The 13,106-nt window shown below is 48.5% G+C and overlaps 6 protein-coding genes across 6 annotated transcripts; all 6 read left to right on the top strand.

Annotated features, from left to right (window-relative positions):
- Positions 1–127: 127 nt before the first annotated feature.
- On the top strand, positions 128–1,932 carry atg22-1 (putative autophagy protein Atg22; the record flags this gene model as incomplete). The annotated part of the gene is made up of 2 exons (XM_057170047.1): positions 128–290; positions 359–1,932. 2 exons carry the CDS (start codon positions 128–130, stop codon positions 1,930–1,932), a joined length of 1,737 nt encoding a protein of 578 aa, XP_057016656.1.
- Positions 1,933–2,921: 989 nt separating this feature from the next.
- Positions 2,922–4,653, top strand: pdiA (protein disulfide isomerase PDI1; the record flags this gene model as incomplete). Its single annotated transcript, XM_057170046.1, has 4 exons — positions 2,922–3,289; positions 3,357–3,735; positions 3,802–4,241; positions 4,299–4,653. The coding sequence occupies 4 exons, from the start codon at positions 2,922–2,924 to the stop codon at positions 4,651–4,653; spliced, it is 1,542 nt and encodes a 513-aa protein (XP_057016655.1).
- A 538-nt stretch (positions 4,654–5,191) lies between these two features.
- On the top strand, positions 5,192–6,454 carry N7466_010656 (uracil-DNA glycosylase; the record flags this gene model as incomplete). Its single annotated transcript, XM_057170045.1, has 3 exons — positions 5,192–5,562; positions 5,619–6,078; positions 6,161–6,454. The coding sequence occupies 3 exons, from the start codon at positions 5,192–5,194 to the stop codon at positions 6,452–6,454; spliced, it is 1,125 nt and encodes a 374-aa protein (XP_057016654.1).
- A 293-nt stretch (positions 6,455–6,747) lies between these two features.
- Positions 6,748–8,849, top strand: N7466_010655 (transcription factor domain-containing protein; the record flags this gene model as incomplete). Its single annotated transcript, XM_057170044.1, has 3 exons — positions 6,748–6,860; positions 6,997–8,084; positions 8,152–8,849. 3 exons carry the CDS (start codon positions 6,748–6,750, stop codon positions 8,847–8,849), a joined length of 1,899 nt encoding a protein of 632 aa, XP_057016653.1.
- Positions 8,850–9,642: 793 nt separating this feature from the next.
- On the top strand, positions 9,643–10,707 carry N7466_010654 (uncharacterized protein; the record flags this gene model as incomplete). Its single annotated transcript, XM_057170043.1, has 4 exons — positions 9,643–9,710; positions 9,782–9,799; positions 9,871–10,091; positions 10,145–10,707. The coding sequence occupies 4 exons, from the start codon at positions 9,643–9,645 to the stop codon at positions 10,705–10,707; spliced, it is 870 nt and encodes a 289-aa protein (XP_057016652.1).
- Positions 10,708–11,536: 829 nt separating this feature from the next.
- Positions 11,537–12,845, top strand: N7466_010653 (putative mitochondrial carrier protein; the record flags this gene model as incomplete). Its single annotated transcript, XM_057170042.1, has 2 exons — positions 11,537–11,731; positions 11,793–12,845. 2 exons carry the CDS (start codon positions 11,537–11,539, stop codon positions 12,843–12,845), a joined length of 1,248 nt encoding a protein of 415 aa, XP_057016651.1.
- Positions 12,846–13,106: the final 261 nt, after the last annotated feature.

The raw sequence follows: 13,106 nt of genomic DNA, 5'->3' as shown, positions 1-13,106 counted from the left end.
AAGATGGATGACATATACTCTCTTGTAAGGGGGAGCTCCATCTGCCCCATCTGCCCCATCTTACAAGCATGACCTCACTATCTCTCAGCAGCGTTATTTTACTCAAGATACATAACCTGCCCTAACAATGAGTCATGATGAAACAGAGATAGACGTGGAGGAAGAACTTGAAATCAACGGTCGGACTTCTCTTTACGCTGGCGATGATCCCCGCCCGACCAGCAAGAAGGAGCTTGCGGGTTGGTATTGTTATGGCTGGGCCGCAGAAGTGTTTACCGTATGTGCCATGGGTATGTAGTCAACCCCCCTTGTTCTATCTCTTCATCGATGACGTCCTTTTGAATATTGAACAATCCAGGTTCTTTCCTGCCTATTACCCTGGAGCAGATGGCCCGAGATCGTGGGTTTCTTCTGTCTGACAAAACGACACCATGTAGCCCAACGTGGAATCCTTCTCACCAGGTGACCAATCAATCCAGCTATGAATCTCAAAAGTCAAATACTGGCCAATGTGTTATCTTTCTACTGGGTGCGGAGATCAATACTGCAAGCTTTGCCTTGTATACTTTTTCCTTGAGTGTTTTGGTACAGGCAGTCCTTATCATTTCAATGTCGGGCGCTGCAGACCATGGAAGCTATCGCAAGAAACTTCTGGTGATGTTTGCTTTTACTGGAGCTATAGCAACCATGTTATTCCTTGCCATTGTTCCTCGGGTATACCTTTTGGGGGGGTTGCTAGCGATTGTGGCCAATACCTGCTTCGGTGCGTCCTTTGTTCTACTGAATTCTTTCTTGCCGGTTCTAGTCCGCCATCATCCTTTGGTCATCGAGAGGATCCAGAAAGGACTAGCAGGAGGAGAGGGAAGGCAAGAAGTGAATGCTTCTACTCCACTACTCCAATCCATCGATAATGATGGGCGCGCGGCGACCGGTATGGCATCCCTACAACTCAGTCTCTCTACCAAAATATCATCATTTGGAATTGGGATTGGCTATATTGGTGCTGTGATTTTGCAAGTCATATCCATTGCTATCGTGGTCATCACCCAGCAGACAACTTTTTCACTCCGCCTAGTCTTGTTCTGTATCGGGCTGTGGTGGTTCATATTCACCATTCCAGCAACCCTATGGCTGCGCAGTCGACCTGGTCCACCCTTGCTAAGCAATGGGAAACCCCTTCACTCATGGCCGGCATACATGGCCTATGCCTGGCAGTCACTTGGGAAGACGGCTATGCGGGCAAGGCGCTTAAAGGATCTCCTCCTCTTTCTTGCTGCTTGGTTTCTTCTAAGTGACGGGATTGCTACGGTCAGTGGTACCGCTGTACTGTTTGCCAAGACCGAACTCAATATGAAGCCCGCGGCGTTGGGGCTCATTAATGTGATTGTCATGCTTGCCGGCGTGTGTGGCGCCTTCTCCTGGAGCTACGTGTCAAGCCTACTGCGTCTTCGTGCGTCACATACCATCATCGCCTGTATTATTCTGTTTGAGTTGATTCCACTGTACGGGATCCTTGGATTCGTCCCGTCCGTTCAGCGCTTGGGTATTGGCCTCCAACAACCATGGGAGATGTATCCACTGGGAGCCATTTATGGCCTAGTCATGGGTGGTCTGTCGTCCTACTGCCGAAGCTTTTTCGCCGAGTTAATTCCACCTGGACACGAAGCGGCCTTTTATGCTCTGTACGCCATCACCGACAAAGGATCTAGCATTTTTGGCCCCGCAATTGTCGGTGTTATAACTGATCGATATGGTGAGATTCGACCTGCTTTTGTGTTTTTGGCTATTCTGATATTTCTCCCCTTGCCACTTATGCTACTTGTGGACGTTGAACGTGGAAAACGAGATGCACTCGAACTTGGTGCTGAACTTGATGGCCTGTCAGCCAACCCGGGCCATGACTCTATCGCCACCAGAGCCCCAGGGGAATAAATGAATATATGATGCCATTTGAGGTTTGGATGTAGAGTAAATTATTTTATCATTATTTTTTGTGATTGATTTTGTTTTTTCGGTCAATTCTATCTGCTTGTTAATTCAGGTTTTCATGTGAAACTCTTGGCTTTGTTTGAATGCCTTCTCTTTCTCTTCGTCGTACACCCACTACATACTATGTAAATATACATTGTTAATACCATTCAAATTACTCAAGTGCTGTGTTTCTGGATCAATTGGCATAAGTCATTGTGCATTCAAATATTTGAATTTGATTGTTTCTATAGAGTCTGAACGCTATGTTCAAATGTTTAACGTCTCCAACGTCAATTTTTCTCTTGTTTTCATTCAAATGTTTTCTTTTCTTCTTTACTTCCTCTTGCCCCCCCCCCCCTTCTCTCTTCTGGCCTGTTGTACAACATTCTGCCAAGCGGCCCTCGGTCACCATCATTGAGAGAAAATTCTACTAAATGGTTTACTACGTGTAACTTATGAAGTTCAGTGTGGCGCTGAAGCTCGGGTTAGTGTGGCCTGAAGTAAATACCATCACGGTACTAGACCCATTCGGACATGTATAGTCAACATTTGAAAGGATTTCTGTGTCATTCTGGGGTTACTTTGAAGTTCATAGTTGGAGCTGCAGGATGTGTAGATCTTTGCAGAGTATGGACAAGCCTTGAAAGGTACAAGGTACCAAGCTGATACCTAAAGGGCGTTCCCCTTGCGTGGGGTACCGCCCTGCATACTGTACCCAAAAAAAGAAGCTCCACAGCCAAAGCCAAGAGAACAAACTGTCCTCAACTTCGGCCCCAATCACATTATCTTAAATAATCATACTTCCTTGGAACTTCCTTTCTCCCCCAAATTCCCAGCTTGGTAAGTTTATATTGTTTTGATTTGCCTTCCAAATATAAAACACCAGGCTAATACAAATCCTGATAACTCCAGCTCTAGCTTGTGTTGCGCAAGACACTTCTACATCCATCATGCGGTCCTTTACTCCTCTAGTTCTGAGCCTTTTGGGTGCCACCACCGTGGTCTCCGCGACAGATGCCGAGCCTGCCCCCAACGTGATCTCCCTCACAACGGATAAATTCGATGATTTCGTCAAGGAGCACGACTTGGTCCTGGCTGAGTTCTATGCTCCCTGGTGTGGTCACTGTAAAGCATTGGCCCCCAAATACGAAGAAGCTGCCACCGAGCTGAAGGGCAAGGGTATCCCTCTGGTCAAGGTGGATTGCACCGTAGAGGAGGAACTGTGCCGCACTTACGAGGTTGACGGTTATCCAACTCTGAAGGTCTTCCGGGGCCCCGACTCACACACCCCCTACGGCGGTGCTCGTCAAACAGACTCGTGAGTTCTTGAAATGCTGACCATACCCCGGCTTGTTGACCCATCTACTTACAATCCATCTTGCTAGGATCGTTTCGTACATGACCAAGCAGTCAATGCCCGCCGTTTCCAGCGTCACCGAGGAGACCTTGGAAGAATTCAAGGCCCTGGATAACATTGTTATTGTCGGTTATGTCGGTTCCGACGACCAGACATCAAACAAGAGTTTCACTACCTTCGCCGAGGCCCACCGCGATAACTATATGTTTGCCGCCTCTAATGACGCCTCCCTTGCCAAAGCCGAGGGTGCCAAGCAGCCATCCATTGTGCTGTACAAGGATTTCGATGAGAAGAAGGATGTCTACGACGGCAAGTTCGATGAGGAGTCTATTATCCAGTGGGTGAAGACCGCCAGCACTCCCCTTGTTGGTGAGCTTGGTCCCGAGACTTACGCCAAGTACATGTCGGTATGTCGAAAGTAGAATGTTGTCCACTAAACCACTAGATAACTGATATTCGTTCTTCCCCCCTAGGCTGGTATTCCCTTGGCCTATATCTTTGCCGAGACCGCCGAAGAGCGCGAGAAGTTCGCTGAGGACTTCCGCCCGATCGCTGCCAAGCACCGTGGAGACATCAACATTGTTACTCTTGATGCCAAACTCTTTGGTGCCCACGCTAGCAACCTGAACCTAGAGCCCGAGACTTTCCCCGCTTTCGCTATTCAGGACACGACCAAGAATGCCAAGTACCCCTACGATCAGTCCAAGAAAATTGACGCCAAGGACGTTGGCAAGTTCATCAAGGATGTCATTGATGGCAAGGTTGAGCCTAGCATCAAGTCCGAACCTATTCCCGAGACCCAGGAGGGCCCGGTCACTGTGGTTGTGGGCCGTAGCTACCAGGAGCTCGTTATTGACAACGACAAGGATGTTTTGCTTGAGTTCTATGCTCCGTGGTGCGGCCACTGCAAGTCGTAAGTCCATATCTGTCTCCCACATTCTCACCACAATCCCTTTTAACGCTAGTCTAGACTTGCCCCCAAGTACGACGAGCTTGCTTCTCTGTACGCCGACGTAGCCGAGTTCAAGGACAAGGTTGTTGTCGCCAAGATTGATGCCACCGCCAATGATGTCCCTGACTCCATCACTGGCTTCCCGACCATCAAGCTGTACCCTGCTGGCAAGAAGGATGAACCGGTTGAGTACGAGGGATCTCGCACTGTTGATGACCTTATCACCTTCATCAAGGAGAACGGAAAGTACCAGATTGATGGGTCGGCCGAGAGTGCTAAGCCTGAGCAGGGCGACGAAGAAACCGCCCCTGCCTCGGCCTCTGACAAGGCCACTGAGACCCCGGCGTCTGAGGAGGGCCACGATGAGTTGTAAACCGGTCATCTGCACCCGTACATCGTGACGAGTAGTTTTCACCCCCTATTTCTGCCATGATCGCGACGCCTTGTATTTCCAAATATGACACATCAATTTTGATTCGTTTAAAAACATATTCGACACCGGCAGAGGTTCATTCTGCGACCTGTAATTTTCTCAAAGAAATCTCATTTTGTTAAACAAGAAAGAGGGAGAAAGACCCTAACAGTCTTCACCACAATGGTAATGATAAAGAAGTCATAATAATAACGTCAGGACTAAATCATAAAACCTGCAGAATACGGGGCATCAAAGTCTACAGGTATACTGTCTTAAATACTACGGAACCATTTTTGTTAATTTTCCGATGAATTTAGTCAGCTTCTTTCCGACGCGTCTGACGAGTCACGTACAACGCGTCGATCGAAAATCATTTGTCAACGGACCTCTTGAAAAATCTTTCCTGGTAGATTTGAAAACAGGCATTGTTTAGTATTCTTTTTTTGTCTTGTCCAATTCCTTCGTTCGCCTGGCCTCTTCAAAACTTTCAATCGATATGGTTAGCCCAACGCTGAAGCGGAACGCGGATCACCTCCCCACCCCAGCTTCGGACTCCAAGAAGCCAAAGGGAGGGAGCATTACATCTTTCTTTGGTGTTCCCAAGCCAAAAGTGCTTAGCACACAGGACACTGGAGTCGCACCACCTCCCCGGTCTAGCTCTTTCGATAAAGATAAATGGGTAGCATCCCTCACTCCAGAGCAAAGAGAGTTACTGCAACTCGAGATTGATACACTGGATGAAAGCTGGCTTGCCCATTTGAAGGATGATATCACCACGATTGAGTTTCTGAATTTGAAGCGATTTCTGAAAAAGGAGATGGACTCCAAGGCCAAGATCTTTCCTCCAAACGAAGATGTCTATTCGTGGTAAGGATGTCCTCAAAATCCTACTTCTATCAAAAATGTACTGAACGAGCAACCAGGTCCCGACTCACCCCACTACACACCGTTAAAGTAGTAGTTGTGGGCCAGGATCCATATCACAACGACAACCAAGCTCATGGACTGGCATTCTCGGTTCGACCTCCGACCAGGGCTCCACCGTCATTGGTCAACATTTACAAAGGGCTCAAGAAGAATTACCCTGACTTCATCCCACCACCAAACAACGGTGGCTTACTTACCCCCTGGGCCGAACGAGGCGTGCTGATGCTCAACACTTGTCTTACGGTTCGTGCACACCAGGCTCATAGCCATGCTAACAAGGGATGGGAGACGTTTACACAAAAAGTCATTAATTTGGTCGCTCGAGTTCGAACTCGTGGGGTTGTATTTCTTGCTTGGGGAAGCCCTGCCGGGCAGCGGGTGGCTAAGATTGACCGCCAGAAACATTCTGTGCTCCAATCAGTACACCCAAGTCCCCTCAGCGCACATAGAGGATTTGTGAGTTCTTTCTTCTGCAATCATATTGTCTGGTTGGTCACATAGAGTTAAATACTTTGGAGACTGACTTTGATGCGACTAGTTTGACAATGGTCATTTCAAGAAATGTAATGACTGGCTTGCCTCACGATATGGCGATGACGAGGTGATTGATTGGAGCCTGGTCCCAATAAAAGTCAAGTCAGCTGGTTCCTCAGAGAAAGAAAATCTGCCAACTTTGGTCAATGTCACATCAACAACCACCAAGGTATCGAGACCTCCATGTCCCGAGGAGGACTCGAAAGCTATAGCTTGCCCTATCGACGAATTCGACGATGCGGATGCTCTTGAAGCCTTGGCAGCATTTGAAGAAGACAATGAAGAAGAAAAGGAATAAGGACCGGCCAAGCTTGTCCCAAGTTGAGCAAGTGCAGATGCTCCGAGGATCCCTGGCTGCGGTTGGAGTATTGTAGTATCTAGGAGCAAGAAAATGCCTCTCTCTGTTGGGAGGCACTATGCCATTTCTCATTCAAATCTACTAGTAATAATATGAACATCATAATCAGCCTAGAAATTTTCTTATTCTCGATTTATTCTAGTATAACTCAATCATGATGGTATACCTGAAGGCGGTCTGGCCTGGCTGCTCTTATCGATAAAGCTTCAATTTCTCTTTTCTCCCCGCACGAGATGACTATGACCTTGCTATTGTCTCGATGGAACTTACATGGCAAGCCAATACTCCCCAATGGCGGAGTAGAACTCGGGCTGCACGAGCTTGTCCGACCTGTCAACGACGAAAGGTGCGTCGATGGGGCACGAAAATCAAACATTTAAGTACTGAGAATCTCCATAGAAGCGATGCCGACACCTAGCGCCCATTTCAGTTGAGGGCCAACCCCAACCAAGACACAATACTACCAATAAGCCTGATACGAGTCACAATGCTGCCAGTCATTTAGATCGCCCGAATTCACCTGCCCAATGTATTGCAAATTGGCAGAGAACCTCATCAGCAGATCCAGCTCTGCAATCAACCTCCAACACGGAGCGATTTGTAGGAGACTTGAACCCCGAAGCTTTCATTCGAGAGAAACTGGATGAGACAGCTGGGAATCGTCTCCGTGACCGAGTTGGTCTCTGGATTAGCTCCCCATCCATAAGGGGGCCTGATCATGATGTGCGTGATTCGCGAGATGCTGCTGGCAATGATACCTTTTCCGCACCACCGCCATCATCATCCCTGGACCGACGGGTAGTTGAAATCTTATTAAATCAGCGTTGCTCATCTGCGATCCAAGCATGTGAGCAGCTTCCCAAGGCAACTAGGGAGTCTCTTACGGCCATATATTTTTCCAAGATCAACCACACAATTCCTCTACTAGAGATGGAGTCATTTGTCAATGCTCAAGCCCAAGGCTCTGTTTCTATTTTCCTTGAGCGTGCCATCTGCCTTATTGCAGCAAAAGACCCCGAGGCGCCCTCAGGTCTTCGCCTATTAGAGGAAGGGCCGATTGTACCAACGCGTCAATTCTGCTCTAGCATCCATAATGGACTCACAGTCGCTATGGATATGGAACTAGAGTCTGACCGCTTGACTCGTATCCGTATTCTTGCTTTAATGTCTTTGCATTTTGAAGGAAATGATGGGGGGGAGGCCGCATCTTTGCATCTTTGCAAGGCTATTCATCAAGCTCAAACAATAGGTCTACATCTTGACCGGCCGGACCGGACATCTGAAGACCCCCTTGTCAAATTATTCTGGGGTCTCTGGACCTTGGATAAAATGCATGCAAGCATTGGCGGTCGTCCAGTTCTTTTGGCCGACCGCGACATTGGGATTCCAAGACCAAAAACTCCCCCTCGGGGAGCATTTGGCGTGTGGCTTGCCATATCGGATTTACTTGCCACCGTCATATCCTATTACCGGCCATCCGCCGTAATCACTAGCGGATGGGAGGAAGGATTTCCGGCCTTCGAAGATATTGTAGGAGACGCCCACAGTGATTTGGATTTCTCGGCCCTTGGTGCGTTGGACAGCATGTCGGGTTTTATGATGGAAGCGAGACCAATAAAAAGCTGACTGATCCACAGGGATTTTGGAGTTGTATTATCATTGTGTTGCTATCTTGTCATGCCGGTACAAATTGACGGACGGTCTTGACGGTGCCAAGGTTTCCTCCATTCGGCAAGGTCTCGCAGCAGTTCGGATTCAATCCATTGTTGCAACAGAATGTACGGGCCGGCTACCACCTCTTCCTATTGTACCCTATGCAATAGCCTTGTCGATGAGTGTATCTTATCGGCAACTTCGATCTAGCAAGCTGATCACCCACTTTAATCGAGCCAAGGCCAGCTTGGAGGCATGTTGCTGTTTACTCGAAGATCTCAGTCCTCGCTGGTCTTCCGCTGAAGCAATGGCCCGCCTCGGCCAGAAAGCTTTACAGCATATTGGCCTTGAAAAATCACAATATGCACGACCGAAGACGATTTTGATGCCACAGTCTCCCCACTTGCATTCTCCCTACCCGGAGCCTGTTGACCCGTCCCACGATAATGAGCCCCGATCAAGCCTGGGTGAATCGGGAGGTGATGCCGGTGTATCAGATATGGGCCTTGCGCCTGTGATTTCTATGGAAAGCTCTCTTCCACCTATGGATGATATCAATACTTCGATGCATGGGTTTTCCGACATTGATGCCCTATTTGGCGAATTCCTAGATCTGTCCCTTCCGACGAACTTCTGGGATCCCATCTTTGCAGAGGCAGAGTCAGACAATCAAGGGTCCTGATAGCCACCGTAGAGAAGAAAATTGGTGAAATTCTCCTCTGATCACGATCCACACAGCAATACTCAGTATGGCCCACGAACCTGATTGTCAAAGCCGTTTATCTCTTTGGTGTCATACTCACGATGGGCCAATCCGAAATGGTTTATCTGCCAAACTCAGGATTACGTCCCACTCTTCCAACGTGGTAGATCTTGCCCGTGTGGTAGTATTCTGACTTTTGCTCCACCGAGACCTTGGAATCTCATAAGGCTATAAACTCCATGAAAATATGTATAGATGAGGTGTATTTAGCGCGGATAGATAAGGATGAATAAAGTATGAAGTGACTGACATCTCGGTACTGGCTTTCTAACTAACGTAGTACTAGTAAGTTGAATGATGGCATATCGAAGGATCAAGCGGTGAACAGCTCAAAAGGCGGTGTCTGAAGCGGTGACCTCGAATGTCACGTACCCTAGTAAGCAGTGTACGAGTTACCTTCAAGTTAGTACTATGTAATACTGCCATTGTGGCCCCAATAGCCTGCTGCCCATGCATCATAGGTAACACACAACCTCATCTATCTCCCCGCTCCCACCCCCAGCCTCCTCCACAGCCTCTTTCCTCTCCTCCCTTTTTTTTTCTTTTTCTTTTTCGGGTCTCTTCCCTCCTTCCACCCCTTTCTTATCTATCCCTTCGAATTTTTCCTGTTTGCTGCAGAAAATAAAAATCCACCCTTCCTCTTCTTTCCCCCTCCCCTCATCTCTCCCAACCAGACCAGGTGCTCGCTTTGAAGAGTTCCACCAACCTCTCCATGGCTCCTCCTCCACCCGCAACCCTGCCTCTGGCCGAGCGACTGAAGGCTCTGGCTCAAACCCTCCAGTAAGTGTTCCCTGTAGCTGTGTGAAGCTTCAATGATGATTAGTCGGTGCTAATACAAATTCTCACTGCAGGTTTGCCTGGTTTGTCGGGTATGTCGTACCTCGGGAATTCTGCCCATAAACGCTCTTTCCAGGAAGGATCGATCGCTGACCGTATACAGCCACCTCACACTTTTGCTTTCTGTCTTCCGCTACTCTCTATCCTTCATCTTTTTCAATTACTATTCTTCGGCGGCACAGATCGCCTACCGCCTAGCGTTTATCTCGGCGGCTGTGACCTATGGAATCGTCGTGTACAAAGGCCACTTCGCCCGGGGCGTCCAGGGAAATGTGCCGACCATCGTGACAAAGCTCATCTCCGATGAGAATGTGCAATATCTTGGTGAGTACCCGGCGATAATCATTAGCATGTGACAGGAAACTGATTTGTCGCAGGAATGGCTCTCGTCTGGTTGTACTCGCGCCAGCTTATCCTGGCCCTTCTACCCTTCAGTGTCTACTCAGTCTTCCATGTTGCGACCTACAGCCGCACGTACCTGATCCCCACCTTGCAACCCCCGGCTCCGGGTGCCGCGGGCGCAAACTCGCCAAGCTCGCCAAGCTCCAAGCCTGCAACCAAGCAGAATGCCCTCGCCGAGACTATCGGTCGATTCATTAAGCAGTACTATGATGCTAGTATGGGTGTTGTTGCCACCCTTGAGATTTTGCTCCTCTTCCGTTTGATTCTTTCTGCGATCGCCTTTTCGAAGGGTAGCTGGGTTCTGCTGCTGGTTTACCTGTCTTTCTTCCGTGCTCGCTACGCCCAGAGCTCTTTTGTTCAGCAGGCCGTTCGCCAGCTCACCGCCCGTGCTGACGCCTCCATCTCTCACCAGAGCACCCCCCCTCAGCTCCGTCAAGGCTGGGAGGCATTCAAGGGCATTGTTCGTCAAGCTTACGAGGCTACCGACATAAGCCGCTATGTCTCTGGCCCTGCTGCTGCCAACAAGAAGCCACAGTAAGCAACTGTCAGATCACGCATTGGACACGTTTGTCGATATGATCCTTTCCTGGAGCATATTGTTTCGTGAAAGACTTGAGACTTCGGGATGAAAAATCTCGGTGAGCTATTCCGGCGTGTCTTTCCCCTATATGTACTGGCTCATGTCAAATTGAGAGGAGATGAGTGGATTGAGTGTGAGTGGAACAAGAAAAGGTTCCCTTGTAGAAAAGAGGCGGACGTGGAGGATTACCGCCCTGATGATGCTATACGCAATGCAATGTCATGTCTTCCTTTTTCATCCCTTTATTCTCTTTTCATTCTCCAGATGCAATGTTCTTGTATCCATTGCGTATTTTTCTTGTTTCGAATGTTCGGATAGCCATGTTTATTAAGTTCACTTCACATCGCAGATTCATCTGGGCTTTGTATATGTATATACAGGTACATAGTACTATACAGGTGTATTAGGACATACATTGGATTTTTCGGATAATCTAGGTACACATTATCTTGAAATGAAAAATGTATAAATATTCTAGTAGAACAAGTTTTTTTTTTTTTTGGTAAAATTCTAGGCCATGACGTAGATCTGTATCTTCATGATTGATGCCTGATTACAGGGGCATTCACGGGGCGGAGAAAAAACATCGCCGGCCAGATTTTTGATCTCGGCCCCGAGGACCCCGGACATATCTCCCTCATATTACTCTCAACTTTCTCTCTTGTCACTCTTTGTACCTATTCCTTACCGGGGGTGATACCTTTTCGTTATATCTCGCCAATCTCCCCAAAATCACCCCCCGGTTCCCGCGCATCCCGGGACCAAAGTCTCTCGGCGCATAATTGCCATGAGCCTGACCTCGCGAGTGTTCGGTCTGTTTTCGACAACGGCAACTTCGGACCCTTCGACCAGTGATCCTCCCACTTCTATCCCTCACACGCCATTTGTAACGCATAATGAGATAGCCGTCGGTACCGTCCGCCATGCGCGGGACAGAGATGTGCTAGAGGACGAAGAAGAGCCCCGTCCGCCGTACCTACATGTGAGATTTTGGAGCATTTACACACCATTAAGATTATGACACTGACCCTCATATTTGGTAGGCAATGTTGGCTGGAGGAATTGGAGGTACATGCGGTGATATGTTAATGCATTCGTTGGATACCGTCAAGACCAGGCAACAAGGCGACCCGACCTTTCCTCCGAAATACACATCCATGACCTCGTCCTATGCAACCATCTATCGCCAGGAAGGATTTTTACGAGGGTTATATGGTGGTGTGATCCCCGCATTTTGGGGTTCCTTCCCAGGAACGGTCACCTTTTTCGGCGTGTACGAGTTCACCAAACGTGTGATGCTCGATCACGGAATCAATCCCAACATTGCCTATCTCTCCGGTGGTTTCTTTGCCGACTTGGCTGCGTCGATTGTTTATGTGCCTTCGGAGGTGCTCAAGACCCGGCTCCAGTTGCAGGGCCGATACAACAATCCTTTCTTCCGTTCGGGATACAACTACCGCAGCACCACCGATGCATTCCGAACGATCGTGCGCCAAGAAGGTGTGTCAGCCCTGTTTCACGGATACAAGGCCACTATTTTCCGAGACTTGCCATTTTCTGCTCTGCAATTCGCCTTTTATGAACAAGAACGAAACTTAGCTAAAGAATGGGTTGGTCAGCGGGATATTGGGTTGGGTCTGGAAATCCTCACCGCAGCGACGGCTGGCGGTATGGCTGGTGTGATTACCTGTCCGTTGGATGTGGTGAAGACGCGTATTCAAACCCAGCAAAATCCTCCGGTAAACCCCACTGGATCATCTGGAGCCAAACACAGCGGTGATCATACCCCGAAAGAAAGTCCTCGACCACATGCTCCTGGATCATCCCATTCATCCTCGAAAACACACACGCGACCGATCTCCACGTCCTCCCCATCTACATCAGTTGCACCCCCTGGTGCGCCACGATTAGATACATCATCCGTATTCACGGGTTTGAAGATGATCTACCGCACAGAGGGGCTTGCGGGGTGGTTCCGCGGCGTGGGTCCACGCGGCGTGTGGACCAGCATCCAATCTGGAACGATGTTGGTCATGTACCAATACTTACTTAAACAAATCGAGGCTTACCAGGGCCTGGAAGGCTCATCTCTGTGATATCCGAGAATTTTACCTGCATACATTTCTCGAGAGGAAGGAGACCTTATTCATTGGCATGGCGTTTTTTTGTTTTGTTTTTAAAGGGGAGTTTCTTCATCTTCCTCCTCTTCCTCTTCTTCCTCTTCTTCTCCCATTCCTCCCTTCTCTTGTTCTCTTGTTCGAGTGTATCACCTTGTACTTAAACCCCCTTTCCCGATAGAACTTACATAGAACTGACCTTAAAATGGTCGAATTTGTACTATAGATATCTCCTCTTTA

Source organism: Penicillium verhagenii (assembly GCF_028828195.1).
Source record: "Penicillium verhagenii strain IBT 33310 chromosome Unknown utg000011l_segment0_segment0, whole genome shotgun sequence".
Classification (NCBI taxonomy): domain Eukaryota; kingdom Fungi; phylum Ascomycota; class Eurotiomycetes; order Eurotiales; family Aspergillaceae; genus Penicillium; species Penicillium verhagenii.
The sequence above is the reverse complement of the archived record's forward strand: the minus strand, read 5'-3'. Positions and strand labels throughout refer to the sequence as shown.